At 44.9% G+C, this 27,249-nt stretch overlaps 1 protein-coding gene across 1 annotated transcript in view; it reads left to right on the top strand.

Moving 5' to 3' along the window:
• MGP (matrix Gla protein) overlaps window positions 1-23,008 on the top strand; it is a 41,255-nt gene extending 18,247 nt beyond the window's left edge. Inside the window, exons 4-5 of the mRNA XM_069654456.1 lie at window positions 16,401-16,476; window positions 22,398-23,008. Coding sequence (XP_069510557.1) covers window positions 16,401-16,476; window positions 22,398-22,536 — 215 coding nt within the window. The 3' untranslated portion in view covers window positions 22,537-23,008. The remainder of the gene's footprint in view (window positions 1-16,400; window positions 16,477-22,397) is intronic.
• Window positions 23,009-27,249: the final 4,241 nt, after the last annotated feature.

The following is a 27,249-nucleotide window of genomic DNA, read 5'->3' as shown; positions in this document are numbered from 1 at the left end:
TATAATAACAGAATATTGCTGCCCACAGTCCTGGAGCAATGCCACCCGCAGCACCACTAGCACTGGAACTAACTCCAGCGCAAGGGTGGTCACTGCAGCAGGCCTCACACCAGTGCAGAGCCTTGCACTGTGCCAGCCAGCACTAAAAGCATCCTCTATCGCTGTCGTGCTGGCTCCACATCCCCGCACTTCATCGCTGTCATTCACGTTCCGCGGGCCAGATCTCTGATACCCACTGTGGACCTCCAGTTTTTTGTGAAGTCATGGTATACTCACAGTTTATAAAGACCATGACGTATCATGCATGACATGACATAATGAAATATGATAGCACCTATCATTACATAACATATATTATTCATGTTATGATATGTTAAGCTGTGGTCTCTGGCATGAGGGTAGCCTGCACTTTTCAAGTTTGAATCCCGCAGCAGGGCAGACAACCTTTCATCCTTCTGAGGTTGATAAATCTAAATCTAGTTCCTTTATAATGGTTGGCCATGCCATGTTATGTCATGATATGTTATGGCATATCATGACATCATGTAATAGCATACCATGACATGACATAGGGCCTCATTATGAGTTTGGTGGTATCTCAGCGGGTTTACTACTGAGATACCACCTAATGGATTTACTGTTACTGCCACTTCGTCCAGCGAAATTGCTACTGTATTGCAAGCGGCAGTATGGCAGTGTTAGTCATCATTTATGGACTCCATGGTGATTTTGGCAGAATTACCACTGGTGATAATTATGCCAGCGGTAATTATGCCGAAATGGCAGTTTTTTGCTGGTAAGGTGGGAAAATTACCTGCAGAATTTTACCGGAGCTTTTTCCTCCACCCCACCGCTAAAACCATAGTTGTGCAGTAATGTGGTGGTAATGCAGCGGTACCTCTCTTACCGCTTCATTACGGCCATTTTGAGCTGCACCACCCAACTCTTAATGAGGCCATCTTTTTAAGCTCCAAGTTTGACAAATGCTGTATATTGCCAATTTGACAATCATAGTGTATTCTATTCTTGTTAACTCCCACTTTTTTGTTTTGGAATTCAAATATATACCAGTTTGTACAATTCCATTATAGGACTAGTCTAGACAATCTCAGTATACTCCTACATTAACAACCTCAGTATGCTCTCTTATTATCATTCTCGGTATACTGCCAGTTTGCCATTCCCAGTTCTCATGATCAACGTATATTCCCATTTTGAGTGACCCAGTACATTCCAGTATACCCCCAGTTTGACATATTGGCATATTCATTAGGCAAACCCAGTAAACTCCCAGTTTGACAATTCAGCATATTTAAGTTTTGCACAATTCCAGTGTATACGCTATATGCAGAATCATAGTATATATCAAGACTGGCAATCCTGGAATAAATCCACTTCGACATTCCCTATTTTTATAATGTGAGTGCATGCCCCTTTTTGACAATCCCAACACAGTCTCAATTTGACAAAATGGTCATACACCCAGAATATAAAATCCCAGTTGACAATCCCAGAATGCCCCCAAATTTAACTAACTTGCCAGGTTTAATTAGCTCAATGTACTCCTGATTTGACAAATCCTCTATAATTCCAGTAAAATACAAGTTTGACAATCCCAGTACATTCCTAGTTTTATAATCTCAGTATACTCACAATTGGCACAATCCCAGTGTATTTCCAGTTAGACATCTGTTATGTTATGTTATGTTATTTTGCACTTATATAGCGCCTTATATACCATTGGTATGGTCTGAAGGCGCTGGTAGGTTGAATGCCCTTGGGAACCGAGGTTCAGGTCAGTAAAGAGAGTAGGGAGCGTCAACGGCGCGTGTGCGCACCGGGTATGTGTGCAGCTGGTGCGGTATACGTGAAGTAGCTGCTTCTTAGCGGTAGGTGTGGTGGTTGAGGTCTGGGGTATGTGTTCGTTCTGGCAGGATTTATCCAGACCGACTGTGGCTTTGTTAGGCCTGAGGAGAACGCCTGGCTGGTGGGTGTGTAACCAGCAATGTTTACTTAGAGTGATGGGGAGTGAGCGGGAGGTGTTGGTATGAGAACAGTTATAACGAATGGTGTCATAGTATCTCTGTGTTCTAGTTGAGTGGTGGTGTAAAGAAGAGAGTAAGCGTGGGGTGTGATATGATGGGTTACATGCTCTTTCAAACGTTCCTGCATTCCAGACCTTACTATGTACGTCGCGCAGTTCTATGCGCTCCAGTCCGTTCTACGGACTTTTGTTCATTCCATGCGTCCCCGACAGCGCTACACATTCAAGTCTGCTCAACGCACTCATGCATTCCAGTCCGCCCAGCGCGCTCCTGACTGCCCCACACGTGCACTCCTGTCTGCCCCACACATGCATCCTGTCTGCGCCTGTATTTCACATTCACCCACCGTGCGCAGTCACCCGCTCCCCGTATTCACCCGCTCCCCGCATTCACCCGCTCCCCGCACTCAGCAGCTCCCTGCACTCATCTGCTCCCTGGACTCACCCGCTCCCCGGACTCCTCCGCTCTATGCACTCATCCGCTCTATGTACTCATCTGCTCTATGTGCTCGTGTTTTCTACGCATTCAAATCGTCCGGTACCGCACTCATTTGCTCGCTTCACTCATCCGCTCCCTGCACTGAACAGTTCCTCGTACTCATCCGCTCATGGTACTCATCCGCTCCCCGTACTCGTCCGCTCCCCGTACTCATCCGCTCCTCGTATTCATCCGCTCCCCGTACTCGTCCGCTCAATGCACTCGTGCTTTCCACGCATTCAACTCATCCGCTCCCCGCACTCATCCGCTCCGCACACTCATCCGCTCTATGCACTCATGCTTTCCCCACATTCAACATTAAAATGCACTCATCAGCCCCTTAGAGTCATTCGCTAATACGCAGTAATCCTGTTAATCCAGTATTCTGCACTGAAAAATCCCAAATCAGTACCAAATGCAATGGACAGCAAACTGCAATTGGAGACACCTCGTGTACAGCTCAAACTAAAAAGATACAATACCCTGTAGCACCTAATAACAGGCAGTGGGACAAGCTGTGGGATCCATCACAATCTCTTTCAACCTGCAGCGGAAAGGGGCAAGTGTGGAATACAGAAATGAACAAGAGCACCTACAACCACATAGCTGTTGGTGCATTCTATATCTTTACAATGCATTAGCAACAGAGCATGCGCAGAGCCATCCTTACCATGAGACAAGATGTCCCTATGACCTCAATGGAATGCATGATGTTGCAGACATTCAATTCTGATATTCAAATCCTGTGGCTGCCCAAACCAGCTATCAAAATTGCAAAGATGTTATAGCTACAGTGAGTGCTGTGAGAAATGAAATGGGCACCAAGTACAGTATGCGTTATGTACTTAGTTTGATTCAAGCATACAGGCATTTTACCATATACTTGTTAAATATAAAGATCTGTGGTCATTCTTGTGTTCCCAGAATGCTCTTTGATTTTATGCAAAGTGACCAGGAACTCTCACTGGTGTTATTCGTCCCATTCCCCATTCAGATAGGGATATTTTGAAAAAGTACAATATTGTGTCCATCTTGGAATTAAAACCTGTAACAAAATACTTTATATGTCTATTCTAGGTTTTGATAATGCCCTTTGCTCAGTAAGACAATTATAAGAAACAGAGAGAGGGACACAGAAAGGCAAAGAGAGGAAGAGGGGGCGAGAGGACGCTAGAGGGAGAGAGAAGAAGAGAAAAGGAGATCAGAGAGAATGATTGCAGAGAAAGAGTGAGTAAGAATGAGTACTGGATGGGGGATTGATATGCCGGTACAGCTAGTAACAAATATTAAATAGCAAGGAAGGCAATACAATGGGCCTCATTAGGAGGCAGCTGGCCACGTAATGAATGGTGCTGGCATGGGACTGGCACTGTTCATTACGGGCTGCCCTATTACGAGGACTGCTGCGGGACCTGCTAAGGAATGCCTGGTCAGACCAGCCGTCCTTAGCAGGTCCTGCTAGCAGTCCAGGATGCTAACAACAGGCCCGTCATTAACGGGCCCATTGTTAGCATCCTCCCCATTCCCATTGAGCCCTATAGGGCTCAATGGGAATGGGGATTCATTTGACCGGGTCCCAGAAAAGGGCAATTGCCGGGTCGGCATGACCCGGTTATTGCCCTTTTCTGGGACCCGGTAAGAAATCATTACCGGCGGCAGCCGTGCCCTTAATAAGGGCACGGCTACCGCCAGGGTCATAATGAGGCTTTATTTGTGAGCAATCGAGGTTTTAGTGAAATGTTCTAAAAATATGTATCATTTAAACCTCTTTAGATTTAGAAGGAGAAACCGAAAATTGACTTTCAGTCTTGTCATGGTGAAGTTTTCATTGCTACGCTGTAAAGTTATACTTCCTTTGACAGGCAAGGAGCCATTTGTAATAAGATTACAGAAGACACACAGGATGCTGAGCTACTCAGTGACTTGGCATCTTATTCCACAAGTGGACTGTGTTGACTCACAATTCGCTTTTGCTTGGCCCGAGTATCAACTTGTATTCTACCTACATCAATGCAAATCTATTCTTATCCGCAAAGCAACTCATTCAGTCACATTGAGTTTGCCCTTGCATCCAATGCACATAAATACAGTTCTGACCCATGTAAGAATGTCTTGGCTAGTGGATTTTCTTTCCAACCTCCCAATTGCCAAAACGTGTTTCATGCCATTGGGGTTTCCTCAAGGCATGGGATTTCTCATAAATTTCCCAAATTGTGCTCCAAAAAGTATACCTGTTACAAGTGTACTGTGGGGCCGATTCATGGAATTTCAAACAGAAATCGTGCAACAATCGCATGCCGAGATGGACATTGCGCGAGCCTGCGTGCAGAAAGAAAAATGTGTGCAATGCATATTCATGGATTTTTTTGTGCATAGTAACTGTATTCGCAACTCGACACGCAAAGCAGGAAACTCCCAGATCAGCTTACCTTTGCACGGTCCCCCAGGCGCGAATACACGCACCCTTCAAACAGTGTGTAGGGTCCCCCGTAAGCAGGCCTGCCACTCGGGGAGCATGCGCGGGTTCCCCGTAACTGTATCTGGCACTCCGACAACATGCACATGAAAAATCATAACTCTGCAATAACTCGAGAAATGTGCATGCAAACCCATGTAAAACGTTCCTGTACCCCGCTATATAGCATACGTGCACCCCTATGTTACATCAGAGCCCTGATTGAGTACACGCACCCCAAAATATGGCATGCAATCCCAACTGCGCACTGAAAATTGTACGCGCAAGTGTACTTACGCCAGCCTAAATTGTACCTTCAGGTTGGCGGATCCTATGAAAGGGCTTGCGTGGGCATTTCCCAGTCGAGACGTTGCATGATCGATTCCATGAATGCGTCTCTTGCCGCACAATAGAGGGAGTGCAAGGGACTGCCTGCAGGCCATCCCACGGAGTGCCCACTTCTTCGCAAGTTAGTCCACATTTCTGGTGTTCTGCCCCCTCTGTGCAGGTCACACCCATCCTCTGCTTGGAGCTTCGCACAATGCCCTCGACAGCTCGCACAGGCGTGCCAGGCCAGCGCAAAATCCATGCAAGTCCTGGAAAAATGCAACGCATTCGATGCCATGAATCGACAAACAGGGTTGCGCTTGCAGATTGGACACAAGTACCCTATTTTCTGCACAATAAATCAACTCCAGAGTGTATTATACAAAACCAGTGTGTTAGCTGGGGCATGATGTAGATGCATCCTATCTCCTTCATTCTGCAGTTATTCCAAATACAGTCACACAAAAGCCTGAGATGGAAATGTTGGAGGGAGAAAAGACAGAAGATTATTTTTCCAAAATAACCTTCAGTCTTTTCTACCCTGAACATTTCCGAGTTGGCCCCCACCGCCATCCACACCCCCCTACTTACCTTGCAGCCAACCCGCTGTGTCCCTGCAACGCCTGTTCCCTTTCACTTCCGTGATCAGGAACCGGCGCTGCAGGGTCATTTCCTTTTTTTCTTTTTTTTTTGGGACAACCCCCACTCACAATGCAGTGCTTGCTCACACTTTAGTGAGCAAAGGTGCAGGGGACACCACCAGCCCCCTCCAATGGATGGGGGATTTGGTCAAACTTTTCGGCTATTCAGTATTTTCAAACAGCTGAAATTCAGCCAAATTTCCCATTTGGTCTTTTATCTCGTCTTTTTGGCCGATTCTGTGAAAATGCATTGCATAAACCTAATCAGCATTGCCTCGGACATCTAACCCTCATCACCATTTTCTCTGACATCTAAACCTAAATAATCATCAGACATCTACCCTGATCAGCATTTAAGCAGACATCTAACAATATTCAGCATTGTGTCATTTAACAAACAGCAAACCTTATTCAGCTTTGCCTCGGATATCAAACCATACTCTGAATTGCCCCAGACATCTCACCTTAATCAGCATTCACTTAGACACTCTAATCAGCACCGCCCCAGACAATTGCCTACCTACTCCTGCTTGCATTCAGACATGAAATTGTGATGTCGTGGGACCAACGCCTAGGACTCTCCGCCAGTCTGCACTTGTAAAGAAAATGCAGCGTTACTTGCTAAATTCACTGGATATTTTCAAGAGTAGATAACCCAACACAGAGCAGTGTCCTGGCAATCGCCTTCCAACGTCGGCAGCATATCTTCTCATGCAGGTGAGAATGAAAACAGAGAGTTCACAAGAAAATGGCAAACAAAGTCACAGATTCCACAAGCGGAGAAGTGCCAGGTCAACTACAAATTTTAATCAGGTCCTTTGGAGGCTGTTTTTTTCACATTTTTTATGAGAGAGTCACATTCAATTAATTTAGAGAACATTTCTCTGAAGAGCAGTTTCTTGAAAAAACAAACAGTCGATTCTCTGAGTCACTGCCTGCCAATGAAGTCCCTGCTGCAGAGTAAATAAAAGAGCTCAGGTAGTCAGAGCCATCCCATCACCGCCCTCCTTTCGGTGCTTCACGGGGGACTCACAGGCCTCGGTACAAAATAAAGAAACTTCTGCAAAAGGCGTGTGCCATATAATCCCACCGTTCTTCATCTGGTTTATGTTAGGAAATAAAAGCAAAATCATTCGGTCCTTGAACATTTGCGAATGAATGACATGAGAATGAACAATTGTAACAGGCATTACTGAAGCGTTAGAACCGGTCATAGCAGACTCAGTAGGTGACCACCACCCAAATGTGTGCTCCTGAGCCGAAGGCAAGCGCCTCTAGTGGGGGCAAAGGGAATTTATCACACAAGGCAGCCTGCATGTCAAGGGCTCGATCGCTATAGGAGTATTGCTCACGGAACCGTCGAGTGGACTTGGGGCACTTAAATTCAGACAGGGGGTGTACTCGCCACAATGGCCAGAAAAGGAAGCTGGGGTGTCACACTTCTACAGCTGCGTTCCCGCCAATGACAGAGCAAGGCAGCACATCATCAGCGGACAAGCGGAAAGAGGTCCTCCTTCCGGGTAAGGCTCTTACAGACTTTACATCCTTAGAGGGGATTTGCATTCCCAGGTAATTCCCTGAGAGTCCTGACACTCCATCATGTTAAGGGAAAATTATTGGATCCCCACCGACAAAGGAAATTGGTATGAGAGTTAACCGTGCTAGAAGGGTTGTTCTCAACTGATGGGTAAGAGGGACGAATGGTCTCTAGACTACACAAGGCCCTTCTGTCTCTGTCAGCCTTTGATCCACATACAATATTAAATGAATGGAAGGTACTACTTAGGAGGGGCCTTGACACTGACATTTGGTCGGTCACAGAGAAAAGAGTGGTACACTCTTTGATATCGGGACAGTACTAAAACATTTTTGATGATGTTGCATAGATGGCACTATATACTAGAGCCCTGGGCCTTTTATACATGTGTTGTCGTCCTCTCAAGAGCTTCAGCATTACAGGTGTTGAGATGGATTTCCAAAATAAGCCGTGGTGTGAGGATTTTGGAGAGAACACCATAATTATGATAAACATAACGGAAGACACTGAGAGGATAGCTAAAACCCAATCAAAGTAAGGTAGCTGCCTTGAACAATAAATCAAGGAACAAAATAGCATAACATACACAGATGAACCATGAACTTAAGTAAAGTGACACAGAATTGATTCAGTGACTTCCCAAAGCTTTGATTTATTATGACACCTACATCTGTAGTGTATCTGTGGCATTGGGGTCTACATAAAGACCAAGGTTTAGGTGTCTATGTAGTGCAACAAGGGGAGTACTGTGTTGCTTCTATTCGCCTGATATAGTTGAATGGATCAATACGTTTTTAAAGGTGGCTCTGGGTTGGGTTCTGGTCTATTGTTTGTGCTGCTAGTCACAAAAACCAATCCTCTAGTCGACCCATGGTCTTTATGTAGACCCCAATGCCACAGATGGACTACAGATGTAGTTGTGTAAGTGATTTCAATCCGGCACTTCACCTAAGTCAATGCCTAGCATGTAATGCACAATTGAAATCCTTATTTATTTGTGTCTAAAAGTTATTTTATCATGAAAACGATGTACCACTCATATCACGCCCCTCCCTTGGAAACCCCCTGCCCCCCGGTCACACTGAACCAGGAATCAGGCTGGTTTGCAAAATAAGAATATTTATTTATGTATTTATCAATTTATCACAATATGTTTAAGAGGCACACTAAATAATCTCTTTAATATACAAGGAGTAATAGTGAGCAAAAACAATTCAGCACAAAAATTATACTTTTGGATGTGTGTTCAGATCAAATATCAGTGTGGTTACTAGTTCCCTCTGCACACCCCTCAACCCCCCAACAGGCAATGTAAAGAGATGAGAAGAGAGAGCAGGTATTCAGGAATGGCAGGATTCAGACAAAATATCAATCCCAATTTCCCCCCAGCAACACAAGAGAAAACAGAATTGATTGGCAAGCTGTCAAAAATGGTTTTTAAAGTTATCTTGGGAATGGATTGGGTAAAACACTAAATATGATTTAAATTGCTGAAATTGTTTAAATTCTTATGGGAGCCGCTTTGGATAGTTACAGACAAACACTAGCAATGATTTACTACTAAGAAGCAATGTGAAATCTTAAAACTGAGGTCGGGAGCAATCAAAAGCTGTTTTACACGTCTCAGAATTTCCCTAAATGAAAATTTGTAGCCAACTTTTCAGCGCGCGGTAATCGCGATTATAGGAGAACTATATGGATTTGGGATGCAGTTTTTTATGCAAATTAAAGCTGTGGATGTTAGCTACAAGCAATTTTGTTTCTAGCACAAGAATTGAGGAAGTTATGGACGTTTTAGTGGAGGTCATTTTTTTAGATAGGCGCAAGAATGGGAAAACAGTTATGCACTTTTAAAAGACAAAAAGGATTTCTTATACTAGATTATGACTATAGAAAAAGAGAATGCCACAAATGAATCTCCACAGTCCTGGCCAGGGACCCTTCACGTGGTGGATATTCACTTTCTTTCTGGGTTTCAATTTATTTATTCACAACACTAATGATTTATGATTTTAGAAAGCAAATGAGAGAAACTTAGCGCAAGAAAGTTCTGACAATTCAAAATACTCCTAACAATATCAGGTTTCGAAGACAAGATAGGATGGGTTAAGATAGGGATTAACTATGGACAGTACATATGCTAGTGACACAGTCCTATCCATAGATACTCACTAGATATGTTTTTACACAGAATCGTCAGGATTCTGGTCCATCAAGATTTCTGGTCAGGGAAGGGAACCTGATAGACAGCTGAGCACACACCGGACTGGACTGGGTCTGTTCACAGCACGGCACAGGACTGGATTGGGTCTGCAATGGCTCTGGTCACAGCTCGGCACCGGACTGGATTGGATCTCATGGTTTTGATGATAATTCTTTTAGCAGGCAGCAGTACAGCACAGCCCGGCTGTTTGTTTGATGTTCCCCTTAGGTTGGGATTCTGGTTCCGGAATTTAAGGCCTAGCTGAAAATGGTTCAGCTAATGGGATGGCCCTTTCTGTTTTGCCAAGTTTCTGGAGTCTGGAGCAAGGAAGATAGATGGTTCTCTAGCAGGGTGCTCCGCCAGCAATCGGTTAGTGGGTGAATCTGTCTGTCTTTTCTGAGTGCTGAGCTGTGGCTATTTATGCTTATGATAAAGGTGTGTGTTTGCTGGTTCATCCTAAGCGTGCCCCCTTTCCAGGGATTGGTCAGGGTCTCTTCTCTTCCTTGATAGGAGGGGAAAAACAGTGTATCATCTTTATGATAATGTGAGTTTACGAGGCCTAGAGTCCACCCCTAGCCTCTTGAACACAAAACCTACTTTTGGTACAATACATATTTCCATGTGTGCAACCTTTATAACAATCATATATATAGATAATGTATTTTGTGTAGCAGCTACTCCACAAAAACCAGTCGCTGTAGGATCTTGTGTCTGCTTTCCACCAAATTTCGCCCTTTTTATCAGGAACAGAATGTCCAGTTTATCAGAGAATTTGTACAAATGTGCGGGTTGAACATGGGCATAAGTGTATGAAGTTTCATACTTCTATCAAAAATACATTTTGTGTAATATCACATTTTCTGCTGCCTCTTCCTAGAACATGTCACAGAGTTCTGGCACCTTTTAAAATGTGAAGCCAATATTTACATTAACAATGCTGTTGTGTTTGTGTTTTTAACAATTTTACACAGTAATTTGTCAGTCTTGTTAAAATGTGTCTTTTGTTCTTATTAAGCAACAAATGGTTGTTTGTCTCCGCCTCCTTCTGTCTCTTTTCAGTTCAGAAGCAGTTTCCTCCCAGTTCCTCCTGGGCCCAGGCCATTTAAGACCCTTCACACTTGTCACTCCTTTGAGCTGGAGGAAGTCCATTGTCTCCTTCCCCCTGCATAATCATCACTTGGGTGTGATTTCCTGGTGGAGGCAAGCAGAAGGGAGAGGCCTAGCCTCTCAGGGGGAAGTTGTTATACTGGTTTGGGTGGCTTTGACCAGGTTTAAATTAAATGTTATTTCTGGTTTAAAAAAACTTGTGATTTCAAACTAGCAGCCAGAACACTTATTTCCTATTCTAAACCATGGGGTTAACAATTATAACATAGGTTGCTCTCAGTAACAGGCCATTTACATTGCAAACAGGCAACTTTTGCTGTGGATGTTTTTATGACACATTCAGCTTTTCGGGATATTGTAAGTTCACAATGATTTCTTGAACTAAGTGAATTGTAACACCCAGCAAGAATATTGGATGTTTGAGGGTGTTTTGTACCGGCATTCTGCAGTTTCAGCAACCAAGAAAAAAGGATTTAAAAGCAAGATTTTGGATTTCTTTCAGCAAAGCACTGTTTTTCCCTCTGTGCTCCATTTTTACTTGTTGTGAAGCCCAGTGACCTGTTTTAGGAGTGAGATCTCTGTTCCACCACTGACAACATGCATGGCAGATTGGGCCGTCATCTTTTTGTGTTGCAAATTCACCGATTTTGCAACGCACAAGGGTTTTGCGGCCATTTTAGGATTTCTGGCCCCATCAGAACACAGGGATGCCGCATGGCAGAGCAAAAGTGGGTCAAGACATCCCACAGTTGTCAGAACAAATAAAAGCTTTGGGAAGTCACTGAATGAATTCTGTGTCACTTTAATTAGGTTCATGGTTCATCTGTGTATGTTATGCTATTTAGTCCCTTGATTTATTGTTGAAGACAGCTTTCACCCAAAATATTTATGTATGTTTTGTTTGAATATATGTTCAGTATATATATATTGTTCAGTAATTAGACTCAAAAAGTTTGTACAATTTCAGTTATGAAGAAAAACATAGACAATAATAAAATAGGGTAATTAAAAAAAATCTTAACAAACCAACTAGACAAGACGTATCTTGTGTATCTTAGAATGGTTTAATTACCACCGCGTAGGGAGGTAGACTTGATGCACCACATAAGGACATTGAAACAACAGAGAACAAAATGATCTCAGAAACGATCCATTAGGATACCCCACCTTGTTACAATAACATCATAAAGTGGAGCATATGCCATAACTCCTCACTTGGGTAATGTGCCTGGCCTTCCGTAATTAACCTTAATAGTGTGCATCTGTGTTCACAGGGCACAGTCACTGAGTATAGCCCCTTTCCCTCCTTCTTAGGGAACACAGAAAGCATTTTTACACCTAGGCGGATGACACATAGGCCATCCTACACCTTGAGCAAGACCTGAAATATTTCACCCTGGGTTTGCAGAGTACATGGCCATGGTCTGCCCGATGCCTAGAAAATAGACTTAAATTCAATCCCAGCAAGAAGTGGATTCTCCTCTGTGGCAACGATCTCTGGAATAAATCCACCTGGCCGAGCTAGCTGGGATCGTGCCCATAACTGGTTAGAAAAGAGAGGAAACTGGCCGTTCTGGCTGATGATCTATGATCCCTAATCCACAGATAGGGGCAGCGTCATAGACTTGCTTCTTCCAGCTGAAGGTGCTCAGGAGGATCCTGCACCTCTTTGCCATTTTGCACCACATATTAGTCAACACCTTTTTTCATCAAGGCTGGACTACTGCTGTGCTGTCTACCTGGCCCTATCTAAGGGAGAATTTAAGGGCCTAAACTTGGTGCAGAATGTCCCGAATGTATCACCTACTGTTACATTGCCAGCTGGCAGGACAGGATTCCCTTTAAGACTACTAGTGCCATCTACAAGGATCAGGGTAGCAAAGGTCATTGGTTTCAAAAACAGAAAATATGCCCCTGTACTTCCAACACATATTTATGAACCACTGTTCGCAACCGCGTGCCACATCCTAGATTTAGGAAAGAGAGATTTGGCGGGAAAGCATTTGCAGAATAGGCTTCTCGCTTATGGAATGCTCTTCCAGATTAACATCAGAGACCATTCTGGATTAAGGAAACGCCTTAAAACCTATATGTTATGTTATGTTATCTCGCATTTATATAGTGCCTTATATACCATTGGTATGTTTGCCACATAACTGGCTTGCAGCACCAGCCCCACCATTTATCTTGGTTCTTTATTGTTTCCAGTGGACAGTTTGGTTGTAGCTATTTGATCGCTACTATAAAAGAGCTGTATAGCTAGATAGGGGGTAGGCAGAAATGGGGATAGGCGGAAATGAGGGTCGAGGGAAGGGGGAGAGGGAAAAGCCGTACAGGTTGGATTCCCCATTATAAGAAAGGGAAAAAAAGATATAATGGGCACAATCAAAATGTTACGATCAAACAGTCATCTTTTAAAATGCACCCTGTACATCCAATTCAATCACACATGGGGTTTCTTCTGCGCCCCCTGTGCTTTCACAATTTGGAATGTTAATCAAACAAGAACTTCTGTGTATCCAGGCTTCCCCAGCATGCACTGTTTTACTCTCTGACACTTGAGGTGGAATGCAAGCCGGAGTGCAGCATGCAGCAGGTTTGCCAATGCACAGCCTCGTTTCATTTGCCCTTGATGTGTTTCCCTTCATTGTTTTTATATAATAACATATTTGGGTGTTATATTCTAATTCGGGCGTTAGGCTTTCATTCTCTTTTGAAATGTAAAGTACATTGTTTTGTCGTTAAAACATTTTACATTTCTATATTTCCAAAAACAAATGCGGTGAATAATCACAGCCGACAGAGAGCTCAAGGAAAATCCAGCCTTGTAAACGCAAAGAAAAGAAGCCTTTAGTCTTAAGAAAGAGTACAAAAGTCAATAAACGTGGCTTCAGAGTTGAAACTGATTATTCAGTCACTAATCCAAAAGTGAGTATTCAGTTCTTAAAGGCATCTTGTAAAACCGGTGGGTTAGCAAAAAATGTGGGGACCTCCAGCGAGCCATACTGAGGGCCCCCTCCCCCAAGCGCTTTAACAAAGCAGGGGTCACGGCACACTCCTGGCCTGCGCAGACCACCACATCTAAGCAATGTCCAGGATGATCCTGCCCCTGCAGGGGCACGCACTGCTGCAGGTGAAAGATGTATGCGCGTTTTGTAATCAAAGCTTAAATGTTTCAACCAGCTAGGAAGACAGGGGGTGGTGCTGGGCCCCCAAATATACCAGCCACCAATGGTGGCCGGTGAGTTGTTTTATTGGAGTGTGTAAATATTTGCTACAAATATGCGATTGTGACCAAGCATAGCAGTGCAGTCTGAACCAATGAAAACTGGTTTGTGGGGTCGGGAAGTCTCTCGACCCCTGAGAAAATGTTTTTAATAATGGGTTAAAATGAAACATTATATAGCCCACTTTCTATGAAACATTTGGCAAAAGGCAAGAACGTTTGCAATCTGTTTTGTAGGGTAATTCGTGAATAAATCCAATTGATGCAAGTAACCAAAAGCGCACAGGAGCATTTCCCAATGCATGTTCATGTCTTTCCCCGCAATATATGCCAGTATAAAAAAAATGTCATGCTGGCCATGCTCATACATTTCCACACTGGCTCCACCAATATATACCAGTATTACCATATAAGATTATACTGGTGTTCGCTCTACGCATAATGCCAGTAATTATACTATAAAAAAAACATGTCAAAGCTGTCTGCCAATTTATGCCAGTACCCCTGTGCAGGAACATACTCCTGTACGGTTGGCCATTAAAAGTTCCATGCCACAATAAGAAAGCATGTCCAAACTGGTTCCAATGTAGGCCAGTCTAGACACATAAGAACACTTTTTACACTTGCTTTAATCATAAATGCTCAGTGAAAAAATCATGCCACAGTAAGAAATAGCTAGGCTGCTGCTCCAAAATGCCAGTCTAGTAATGTCATACCACTAATCATGCTTGCTTTATTAAAGATGCCCAGCAATAAATGTCATGACACAGTAAGAAATGGCTAGACTGGCTCACCAAAATACCAGTGTAGCCACATAATAACACATATCATGCTTGCTTTATCATAGATGTCCCGAAAACAAACGTCATGCCACAGTAAGCAATGGCTAGACGGGCAGCATAAAAATGCCAATCTAGCCACATAATAACACACATGAAGTTGGCTTTGCCCGAAAATGCCAGTAAACATGCCATGTCACTGTAGAAAATGTCAGAAAAGCTCCAGCGATCCCCGGCCTCCCAGAGTTTTGCACACACACATAATCACATTCATCCCCCATACACATTCTCTCACATCTACTCACACTGCTTTCTCCACACAGGCACCCAAGCAGCAAGAACATTCATAAACACATACACAATTACATTCATACTCATTCTCCCACCACTCACTGACCCATACCATGTACATATATCTGACATGCCCCTAACGAATGCAAAATACAGATATTACATTGTACACATATAAATAGAGAACAAAAAAATAGCTTTCCTACTTGTTTCCCGCTGAAGCTTCGGTCTGCCGTGTCACTCAAGGCCCCCTTCCCTTGGGTGACCCTGGGCGAGCCTTCACTCTAATGGGAGATGGCTGGGCCTGCTCCCTCCACCCCCCAGACCTGGGGTAAAATGTGAAGGGCAAAACATGCTTTTGTGTGAAACAAAAAAACGATGTGCCTCATAGATAAAGGGCCTCATTACACGGTAGGCGGTAAGGGTTTACCGGTACCGGTATTTTACCGGTACCGGTAAATCCTTACTGCCTTACTACGGGGTCCCTTTGCGGGTTGGGGAATTTAATGCCTGCTTTTTGCAGGCGTTAAAAACCAACCCGCAAAGGGACCCAGGGAGCTAATTACGGTACCGCAATTTGCGGTGCCGTAATTAGCACCTTCCCCTTTCCCATTATGCCCTATGGGGCAAAAATGGGAATGGGGAAGGGCAATGGTGGAAGGGGGAATTACCGCCCCGCCAACCTTGGAGTGGGGCGGTAATTCCCCTTTCCACCAAGGCGGTGCCGGTATTTTACCGGCATGAACCATGGCGCTAACTGCGCCATGGTTTTCCGCCTACCGTGTAATGAGGCCCAAAGTATCAGATTTGTGTTTTTTTTTTTTAATGTCTGTTGCTCTGTTTTTCTCTTGGTTGTGTTTAGGGTGAGCAGAGGACTCCAGGTCACCAAGGCCCCACTTTGTCTGCCTCGTGCTTTCCTTCTCATAAATCATTGACAGCAAGTGCATAAATCATGTTGTCAATTAAACTTAACGAAAGCAATGTCCTGTACTTATAAGTATGTTAAAAGTCAGCGCAGGACTGGAAAAGCCATGTCCTTTAGACCTGGCGCCATCCTGTTAGCTGGTCCAGGTACAGTGACTCTGTACTGGGTTTGGCTTTTACCTATTTTGTACCGGTCATAGAATTCCTCATTTTGAAGCATTCTTTACATGGAAATTCCTTCAAAAGCTCTGTTTTTAGACATGAAAGATAATGTGCCCATTCTTTTGATAACTTTGGAAAACTTTGAAGCGGTGCAGCGCTCATCCACGCTGTTTGGGATTTCACTTTTATAAGATCTAAAAGATTAACCCTTCCCTTTCTTGTCTAGGCCCCTTCGTCAGTCCACGGAGAGCCAACACGTTCATGACATACCAGCAGAGGAGGAACGCAAGGGTCAATGAGCGGTGAGAACAACTCCTTTATCTAGAAAATGCTAGAAATGCGTGAATTTGGAGAATGGCTCCTAAAATCAATCAGAACTTTCCCTTCAGGGCAAGACCCAACTCATGTCACTGCTCCAGGAGAAGCTTAGAAATTGCGGAGGAATGGATGTGAGAGGGCGGGTGGAGAAGGGAGGTAATACTTCTATTGGGCTCCCATAGCACCCAGCCAAGAAATAGATTCCCGGAGAAGAAGCCAAATAGCTGTCTTGAGTTGTCTTTTGACTTACCTTCTAGGAGCATAGGGCAAGCCCAATGGGGAAATGGTTGTCAAAATGTAGAGACACATTTAAGTACACAGGTAAAGATCTAGCAAACTCAAGGCAAAACCGGTAGTGTTTATAATAGTTTATTATGGTATTCTCCAAAAGCCTACACAGTACAACTGACATAAAAACGAGAGCATGCATTAAATAGTCTCTGTGGTACTTCCTAATTCGCACCACAATCCAATAGAGGACTTTGAGCCTGGCAGGGTTCTCGCTCTTGAGTGGGGATCGCACAGCTGGCGCAGTCAAAGGAAATTAGGACACTGTTAGGTCGGTGTACCTCACTAGACGACACAGGGCCCTTGCCCCAGGAGCATGGCCCCCATGCGGGCAGACCATAGGCCCTCAAGTAACAGGTATCTGGTCACAGCCAGTACAGGTGGTGCCGTAAAGATGGCAGCGTTCCTGAGAGACGGGAGCAGGGTATAGGCTGCTGCCAGATTTACCTTGAAAGAGGTTCTCTGCTGCTTGGGGTGGTCAGCAACTCACAATCAGGTTCACTGGTATGAAGGGAAAACACAAAATGTTAGTGTGGGCATTTTTGTGGGTCAAAGTGGCCCACTTTTTTGGCCCATGTGGGCCAGTTTGATGAGTTACTGGCATGTGGCAGTATCTGACCAGTGGCTAGCAGTTTGGACCAGTGTTACTGAATGCATATTCTTTAAAATACACAATTTGCATAGCATTTTATCAAAAACCTCCTCCATGGGTCCCCCTTGGGTACCAAACAGTCTGTCACAAAAGGTTTGAATTGCCATTTGCAATTGTGGGCCACTTTTTCATTGGTGCCCAGGACAATTGTATGCCCCAGTGCGACCCTGCGTGGTATGAGCATTATCAAAAATACTTGTTTTAGTTTCACAGCCTCTGTCTTGCGTAACGTCCTTATTGAAGTTGTTTAGATCTCTGGTGCCCTCTTTCCGACAACACCCAGTCATCCAGGTCCTAGTACGAGGGTTGGCAGACCCAATGAGGCTCCCTCGGGGCAGTAAGGGTTATTTAGGGAGTGGTCGAGCGGGTCTGGTGGAAGCAATGTCTGCTGGCACTGGGGTGGGGGGGGGGCTGTGCCTTCTGCACTGTGGATATCCTCAATTGGGACTAGGAGACACATTCTGGTTCATTTTTGGGAATAGTCACCAGGCGACAAGTGCAAACAGAAGTGGCTAGCACCAGCAAGTGCTTCCTGTGTCGACAGTGACCGGGGCAACACCAGCTGATGGGGCATGTGGGCAACGACACACTGTGCTCCTGACGTTTTACCATGCCGCAAATCTGAGCGACATGTCAGCTTCTGCTCTCCTTGCAATTAAAGGACTGAGGTCCACAGTTACCCGAATTCTGTTGTAGGACTTTGAGGCACGTCGCTCTCCTCATCTGGGCATCTCCTAAAATATGGTAGCTCAATTTGGGGGTGATTAAAGAGCTGTCTTTCAAAGCAGTAATGCCGACTTCAGTCTCGAAGGCCACATACATTCTTCCAGCATTGCAGAGCGTGGTCTCCAATGGGGTACAGGGTTGAGGGTGGAACAGGTCCTAATTACTTTACAGGTGCTCTTGATTTGTATAAATGGGGCTTGTTATTTGGCGTGTTTGTAAGTACCTTTCAAGGCAATCTGAACCGTTATCTGTGCGACATGTGCAATTTACTTTACTGCCGTTTGGGTATTCACTAGTTATCTCTCGAGCAGAGGCAATGCAAATATACAGAAACATTTGTGAAAATCGGCAGAAACATTTTTCATACTTCTGCAGAGTCTGAAATTCCAGAATTACAGAGGGGAAATCTGCTGGAGCCCTCCAAACATTTAAAAATGTGTAGGCGAATCTAAAATCTGCTGCGAGTTTTGAAAGTCTGTACTCCTAAGAAATGTACATTTTCAGCAACAAAAAAAATATGCCCCTGGTGGTTTCAGCATACCTAAACCTGATCGGAAATGACACCCATAGCCTTCTTGGGAAGTAGCTGGCATCTCGTGCCTCCTTCTTGCCAGTTTGCCTCAAATGAGGCTCATCCCTTAGATTACAGGGGCAATCCACTTGGGGTTCACGCCCTAGGAATACTTACCCCTGTCACTTGTGCAAGGAAAACTCTAATCCCAATGTATGAATTCAAGTCGGCCCCTGTTGCCATTCCAGAAGCACTGTTTCTCTTTAGCTGCCACGATCTTCAGAGTCCTGAATTTGGAACATTAGACACCAGTCTATACAGGAAAAGCAAATAGTATAGTGCCATTGCGGCAGCGCTGCAAAGACCCCGCTCCGAGTAGACCACTTTTGGCTACAACAAAAGAGGCCTCTGTGCATTCCCTGTGTGTGGTGAGAGAGATACAGGTTTAGAAGAGGAGAAAGAGGGCTTGACAGTAAATTGGGCTACTCTACATGATGCGCTGTCATCACGGCCAGCCCTAGGATTTGTGGGACCAAGTGGAGCAAATTAAGTGTGGGCCCCTTCATTTGCATTTCATGACATCACAGGAAGGGACCACAGAAAGTGGCATCACAAGATAATGACCACTACGTATGTAGGTAGGAGTAAGAACATGGTAAAACAAAACAAATATATATATAAATAACCTGAGAGGAAAATTACCAATAACTACACTAGCAAAGCATAAAAGGTGCCCACCTTTTAAGGCCAACAATTTATAATGAAATATTCCAAAGAAAACAAAATCCAAGCATGAGACATGGCACTTTTATGTGTTCCTGTGGGTAAGCGTCTGCATTGGAAACATGACCAACTGGTGTGAAATTCTAGTAGCTAAACACTTGAGCAAGCAAACTTTTTTTAAAGCTGGCCTCAAAAACTGGGGTTGCGTCCAGCCATTGAAAAAAGTGGACGGACGCTGTCCACCCACATGTATTGACTTCAGTACAGGGCCAGAACAAGAGAAAATATCCCCTCGAGTCCAGGATGACAATCTCTCTTGTCACATCCTTGGTAAATATTCATGGCTCACTTGCAGGCTTCATATACAATGTGAGGAAAATGTAACATTCTACTTAAACGCTTTTTTGGCTTCGTAAATATAAACATGTGGAAATAAGGCAAATAGCTAAAACGGTTTTGTGCAATACGTTTAATTGCACTGGAGGAAGGCATGGATTTTAGGCAGATGACTGCTGCTTTGCATGTGCTTTCAAAATAGAAATGCCCCTTTGCAGTTCTTAACATGTTAAGAACGCCTTGTCCACAACAATGGTCTCTTAAATAGGCCATCACTAGTAAATCACACCCAGTTTTAAAGCGATCAGCAGAGCTTATGAGGCCTATTCAGCCGCTGGAAGAGTGGCATTTGTCTTGCCAGCGTCACAGCAGGAGGTTGGCCCACAACAAAAAATAAGCTTCCCTTTCATGCAGCCTGCAGCATGTGCTGTCCATGTGCTCAGAGTGGACTGTAGCAAGCATAGGGACTCTGAGCTCGTAACCCACGCTGCAGCCTGCACGAAGAGGGAGTCAAGGGCACCCTCGGTGCAGGGCACTAGCAGGCACTGGGCCAAGTGCAGCTGCACATTCCTAGGCCCGGCCCTGACAGTCATAATAAGTAAAGCACGTCCCATTGAACTACTGCAGGCCTGGAAATGGATGGGAACCGTCAGGCATTTTAGCGTTACTCAGTGGCGGAACCAGGTGGAGGCAGCGGGGTGAATCCCCCAAATCCCCCCTCCCAGTTCCCTCCTGGTGCCCAGTGCACCCACCAGCCTCCCGTTGGCACCCTATTATCCCCACCCCCTCGGCACTAAAAGCTGCCTCTGCTACTAGTCACAATGTCAGTAAACTTAGGATGGGAGGGTGTGTGGAGACAAGCTCCCGATACCCACATCACCAGTAAAAAAAGGTTCAGAAAGCTACAAAACAACACATTGGGTTTCATATTTTTAAAACTGCTAATTGCGTCCAGGAGACAGCCAATGATAGCACTTATGCGCTGTTATGTCCACTGCATGTAATGTTCTACTTTTATAAAAACAGAGGTAAATAAGTAAAACCAGGTGAAATCGCCTTGGCTTAACGTTTACTACCCGTTTATTAAAGCATGTAAATGGTGCCTGCAAATAACACTTTGGCGACGCCATTTGCAATGGAATAGGAATCCGTTTGTTTACACCTGCATGAACATATGCAGGCATACAACAAAGAGGTTTTACAGGCAGAGGGGGGAGAATGAGGAGGGGCACTGATTTCCCGTCCCATGTCCCATTCAGCCTGAAAAACACTTAAGAGGCCTCAGAGCAGTAAAACAAGTCTAAAACGGGCATAAGACTTTTACACCTCGTTTTTACACTCTTTTTGCACCCCAAGCTTTAAAATGAGCCCCACTGTGGTAGCCAGGGACGGAGAGATGTCATGCATTGAATGAGCTAGCCTCTCCGAGAGAGGATCTCCTTCCAGGGGCCATTTGTGGAGCATTGTGTGTATGAGGGGGAGAAGTACAGGACCAAAAGAAGAGAGTAAATTATCTTTTCAGCCGATAGGGCCCCATTGGCCAGAGGGTGGGCAAGGTGTTTTGAGGTGTCTGTGTGTCTGCATCTCACCCTCCCAATGTTACACGCCTTGGAGCAGGGACTGGAGCGTGGGGGCATTTTTGAGGGATTCTGAAAGACCACCAATCCAGACTATCCCATTCAGTGTTCAGAGTTAGCAAATGTGTTTCCTTGTGCTGAAACCTAATATTGAAATATTGTAACAACAAAATCGTGGCCTGAATATTAGAGGAGTTAGAGGAGTTGGATAGATTCTTTGTAAAATGACTTCCAGGGAGATAAATTGGAGAACTCATGTTGGGGGTGAGGGGTTGGGATTAAAGTATTTGTAAAAATAGGTTGCTGTTCACTGTTGTTCAACTGGTGATTACATGCCTTAAAAAAATATAGATATGCATTGGATTATAATTTTAATACATTTAGGGATCAAACTTTTGGGGGGAAATCCATGAGAGAATAATATGGTGGCTGGGGCTTTTTAGGACATCCCCACGCCTGCACTAAATTAGTCAAACTTACTTATATCGGCTCAGGTTTTCTCTAAGGGTCCTAAAAGACACAGTGAAGTTAGTACTGTGGGCTATCTCACTGGTACTGTCACAGCCAATCCCTGTCTATTTAGAACAGAAAATCCGCCATTAAGTGCTCGACCCAGAGGCATTGCTGGGGGTGGGGGGGCTGAGGGGGCTATAGCCCCAGGTCTTTTGGGTGTAGCCCCAGCTGCAAGCTCAGGGGTTACAACCAAAAAGGCTAGCTAGCCCCTGTCCCGAAATTAGCGTAGCCCGGATCTTTTCAAGACCCAGCAATACCCCTGGCTCATCCTAAGGGATGTGGGTAGCAACCATCTTCTGCTTGCCGGGTAGCACTGATGGACACCTTGCGGCACATGGCCTGGTGCACATTGCTGACATCACGAGGGAAAGGCCTGTAGTGATGCTTTCCCCATTGACACTGCTCCACAGAGCGTATTACGTGCCCAATCAGTCACGTAGCAAGTCCCCACCAGCCCCGGAGCCTGCATCTGTGGGCAAATTAACTCGAGATAAATCCCACACCTAGATAGCACAAATGAGGAATGTGTAGTCCTGCCCACATATTCGCCTCTCCTCACAATATTTTCTCTTTTCACAGGATCCGGGAGCAGACGAAAAGCCCACAGGAGCGCCAAAGGGAAATCTGCGACGACTATGATCTGTGCGAGCGTTATGCCATGCGCCACGGCTTCCCCGCCGCCTACAGGCGCTACTTCGGCAACCGCCGCACCAAGTAAAGAATCACACGCAGCGCCCATGGGCGCGCGCACCAGCGTCAGTGCGTCATCGCGCCAGGAAATATCTACTGGGCCTTCCGTCTGGCGGCAGAAGTCTCAACTCACACGCTTTTGGCGGGTGTCACCCGCCTTGTAAACAGCTGACTCACCCGCCAAGCCTCCAGCGCGCCCATTCGTTTCAATGGGCCTCTCACCCGCCAAAATTAAAATCGGTTGTTTTCACCCGCCTTTGTGACACAAATGGTTGAGAGCTATGCCATCCACGCTATCGCCGAGGCCTTCCCTCCTCACCTGTATTGAGATCCGTAGACGCTACTCGCTTCGGCAAAAGCCCAGCTGACCGCCGCCAAAACACCCCGCCCAACAGCGTGTGTTATTCCTACCCTCCCCTGAGCTCCCTTTCACGCACTTGACGGAAAAATAAAATGCTGATGTTAAAGTTCCAAGTAAAATGGCTTTGAAGCTAAAGTTACCTAGACTGGAGTGGCTTTCTTTTTACACTGCTGCCTGCGTCAACAAGACGTGGAAACAACACAGACCCCTTCAAATACTCCTGAGAGTCTGAAACACGCTAGGGAAACATTCAGATATTAGTTTTTTTTCCCCTGGCAGGTGCACATGAAATGGTGCATATGGTGGAAGTTCGTTCGCTTTCTGGGTTTTGGTTATTGGTCCCCAAAATGCCCTTCGGAATGAAAGGTGCCCCCCTGTCGATCGTTACACTGTGTGCAGAGCTCTCCCCATGACCTACCTGCTAGGAGGTCGATATGGGACTGCTGAGGAGGAATTCTTAGCACAATTCCTGGGATTGTACTAAACAGAAAGCTTTAAAGCATAAAGGGGTGCATGGTCTACCGAAACACCGGGGAGCTGATTTTGCTCCAGGGTGTATTTTGGTGGCGGGGAGCCATCACGTGTAGAGATAAACATAGGCGGCTCCCTGCTGCCACATTTTGCTCATTTGCACGGTGGAGTGCAAATGTGCAGGCCAAAAGGTGACGTACACGCTTGTACTCTACCTTTTGCCTGCAGATTTGCACTCTGTCGTGCAAATAAGTACACGCCACCTGTCATGCTCGCATGCCAGGCAGCGTTTACATTTGCAATTAAACACTGTCCCTATGGATCCCTATGCGATCCGCCTGCTTCATGCTGGCATATAAAGCCGGCGGACAGCATATGAATCCTCAGCATTTGAGCCGGCATTAAAAATGCAGGCTGGCGCCAATGCATTTGTATGGCATAGCGGAAGGGTGGTGGCGGAAACACAAGTTGCATTCCGCCCCTCCTCTTCGCCATACAAATAAATGAAAATGGGACGTAACGTTAATTAAAGGCTTTAAACAGTCTTATGTAAGGCTTGTCTGCCTTCCATTAACGTTGCACCACAATTAAAATTAATGTCTGGGAGATTTTACAATGTTCTGTAGGGCTGGAGCGGAGTCAGTCACATATCAGCTTAACAACTCCTAATGGCCATTTGAAAGGGAGTACAGTCAACCCACTGACTAGTGCATGAAAAGCGTCTATTCGTGCCCAGGCCTTCCTGTCTCCCAGAGGCCCGGCCTGTCGGGAACGCTCCACGAACGACTTTAATCTTCATGAAGTCGGGCCAGAAGAAATTAAAGATTTTCTTTGGCCCCTCCTGGTAAACACTGGAGTGGCTAATGGAAAATCTACGAGTCTGCTGCTCGGTGTGGGAAGGCCCGTCCCTTTCCCGATTCTCGCCCAGCACTGATTGCTTCCACCCCCCAGTTTGAAGGGAGTGTTCAAAAGCAGTGTGAGGAGAAGTCTGGCTCTGGGTGGCGATCTCCTGATTGGTCAGCACGGGGCAAGCCCCAAACACATGAAGCCCCGCCCCAATACCACAAATCCCACACCCTAGACCTGCCCCAACATGACAAAAACAATGCAAAACTGGTTAGGAAAACAGACAATACTTCAGTATGTGCTCATTGTCTAATCAAAGCACATGCTACCAGCATGCATTGCTCCTGTGTGCTTTAATTATCCGACCACTTTCCTCTCAAAAGCTCTGCTGCCTTTAATGACAGCAAGTGCGTTTCTATCAAATTTTATTCACTGAAAAAGCTGCCAACAAACAGCAACTGGAAATAAAACGGACTCTCGGGTGCATCCGGCATTTGCAAAAACACTTTTTTTCTTCGTATGATGAATGTGATGCAACAAAGAATACATTTTCACTGTTCACAACGCATATTTGTTGCACTTTTCACTGTTGCGCTATAGTCTAGTAAATGATGAGCGAGGCTTCCAATACTAAAATACTGAATCGCTTCTTGTAACTCCCAAATTTGGCAAATACTACCCTACTCCTCTGCTAGCACTGCACATTAGTTGTAACCCTCCCTCCCGGATTTGTCCATACATTGGCAGGTAATGAATCACATTTAAAATATATATTTGGGGGGGGTTCCCCCAATCCACTTTTGCTATTATCTAGTACCTATTCCCCACACCACGACCCCGTATATCCCCTTGCCCCCCATATTTTCCAATCAGTTTTTTTTCGGCCGAACATTTTCAATAAAAAACTCAACGAAAAACATACCTGGGGATCTAACAACGTCGTACCGTAAGATTAAATTATTTGCCCAGGATAAACCACTTTGGTTAAGGGTTGGAACCAGGATTTTACCGTTTAAACTATAGTTGGTACACATGCTCATTAATGTTTGGGTTTCAAGAACGAAAATAATGCTTTGTTTTATAGTGGTGAAATGAAAATAGTGACCAGTTGAACAAAGCGAGCATGATTGTAGATTTATTTTCCCCGATAACCAGCAGGTATTGTGTGCCTTGCTCAGTCCTCCTCTAGGTCTGACAACTGTACTTTTAAGACTCAAAGACACACAGTGAAAGAAAATTCCTGATACAGTCTCCTGTTTCTAGCCCTTGTTTCACACAGTATGTGACTTGTTATGAACTGTTCTCTTCTCTACTCTTCTCTGATCACTAATCCTTCATACTTCTAAGAGGAGGTAATACAGACAGTAGTGACTACCAATGACCCACTTACCGCTGTCTCTGATACAGCAAGATATAGTAAAGAGATGTTCGACAGACGTGCCAGCAGGACCCTATACCAACCTGTTCTCACTTTTTCCTTGAAATCAAAAACTTAAAAAATATAAGCCAAAGCATATCCTTTCCAGTCAGTTGAAAGGCCAATCTCTGAGCTCTGGAAAGTCTGGGAACAGCTGATCCTGCACTCTTAAAGTATCTGCACCACCTACATCGATGGAAACTCTCCGACACTGTATGTGTTCGTCTCAAGAAGCTTCAGTAGCCAGCATTGTGTCTGGTCATTATCGTTCATTTTAGGATTTGAGTAGCACAGCACACCCACATTGCCATAGGGCCAAAAATTGCCGCTATCACAGCTGCTCCTAACATCTGAAGGATGTATATTTACTTGCTTACATGATGTGCAAAAAACATGTCAAACTTGTGTGACACTGAAAATGTGAAGCACATTATGCATAGTGCAGAATCATGCATGTGTCGAAAAATGATGACACGCGTGAGTCTTTCTCAAAAGGCTCGTCTAAAGTGCGTCTTAAGTCTTGATAGTCGTGGAATTCATTGCGCATGGGTTGTCCCATGCTAGTAGGAAAAACAAAACCTTAGCTTTGAGGCTCATGTTATGGTGACTCTTTTTTTTTGTTGCAGTGCTATATTTATAAACTGTGCAGGAATACAAAGTGGCACATGCTAACAACAGAATGTAATTTTGGAGCACTGTTTCATCACATTTTTATGAAACAAACGTGTGCATCCAGTAGATGGATTTGTCTGCATTAATATCGGTAGCATGCTTACATGCTGAAGTTGTTTTGTGTGCATAGTATTTGTTGTGCAGCAGAAGAAAAAAACATGGACATATATATGTACGTACAGGATTCATATAGTGCGAACCCATTTACCGAGCAATGGAAGGCGGTACAAAAGGTTGAGACACTACAGAGAGAACATCAGGGAGAGATGGGCAGGGGAGGCCAATTAAGAGGGTTCATCCCATGGTGCTAGGGTCACATGTGTTGAGAACTCCAGAGGTCCTTGTGGAGCCTGCATGCATGTATACGAAATCTGGAAGGTCCTCTCTGCCTTTCCTTCTTACATAGTCAATCTAAAAAGAGTACTATTTAGAATTAGCACCAGGGCCGAAGAGGGGGCGGGGGGCTTGGTGGCGGGACGCAGCCAATCAGGTGCCGCGGATCGCATGCTGAAACCTGTAATCTCAGCCCGTGTTCCATAGAACCTGCAGGCTGCCACCCCCGCCATGGGCCTCCATGCATCCCCCCGCCCTTCATTATCATTTTTTAAAAGAAAAAATATACCAACCCCCTCCGCATCCCCACTTACCTGATTGTTGCGGCGGCGCCCTTTTCTGGCCGGCGCCCGCCATGATCATAGAAGGTGGGCTGACGCATTTAACATGTTGTCTTGTTAACGTGTCTGTAAAATATTTTAAAGGTTTGTATAAACCGTATGAAATAAAATAAAAGAAGAGGAGCTCCATACGGAGCCCTGCCTTCTATTACCATGGTGGCCATTTTGGTTAAGTATTTTCATTCATGCAACTGGAACGCGCACAGCGGCCTGTTGAATGATTGAAAAAATTGTTTTTAAGCATCCTGGGTTAACCTTAATAGGGTTAACCCCCCAACCCCGCGTTCCAAGGGCTGGAAA

The sequence above is a fragment of the Ambystoma mexicanum genome, chromosome 3q, assembly GCF_040938575.1.
Source record: "Ambystoma mexicanum isolate Mex_15411 chromosome 3q, UKY_AmexF1_1, whole genome shotgun sequence".
Lineage (NCBI taxonomy): Eukaryota > Metazoa > Chordata > Amphibia > Caudata > Ambystomatidae > Ambystoma > Ambystoma mexicanum.
Note: the sequence above shows the minus strand (reverse complement) of the source record. Positions and strands in the feature narration are given on the sequence as shown.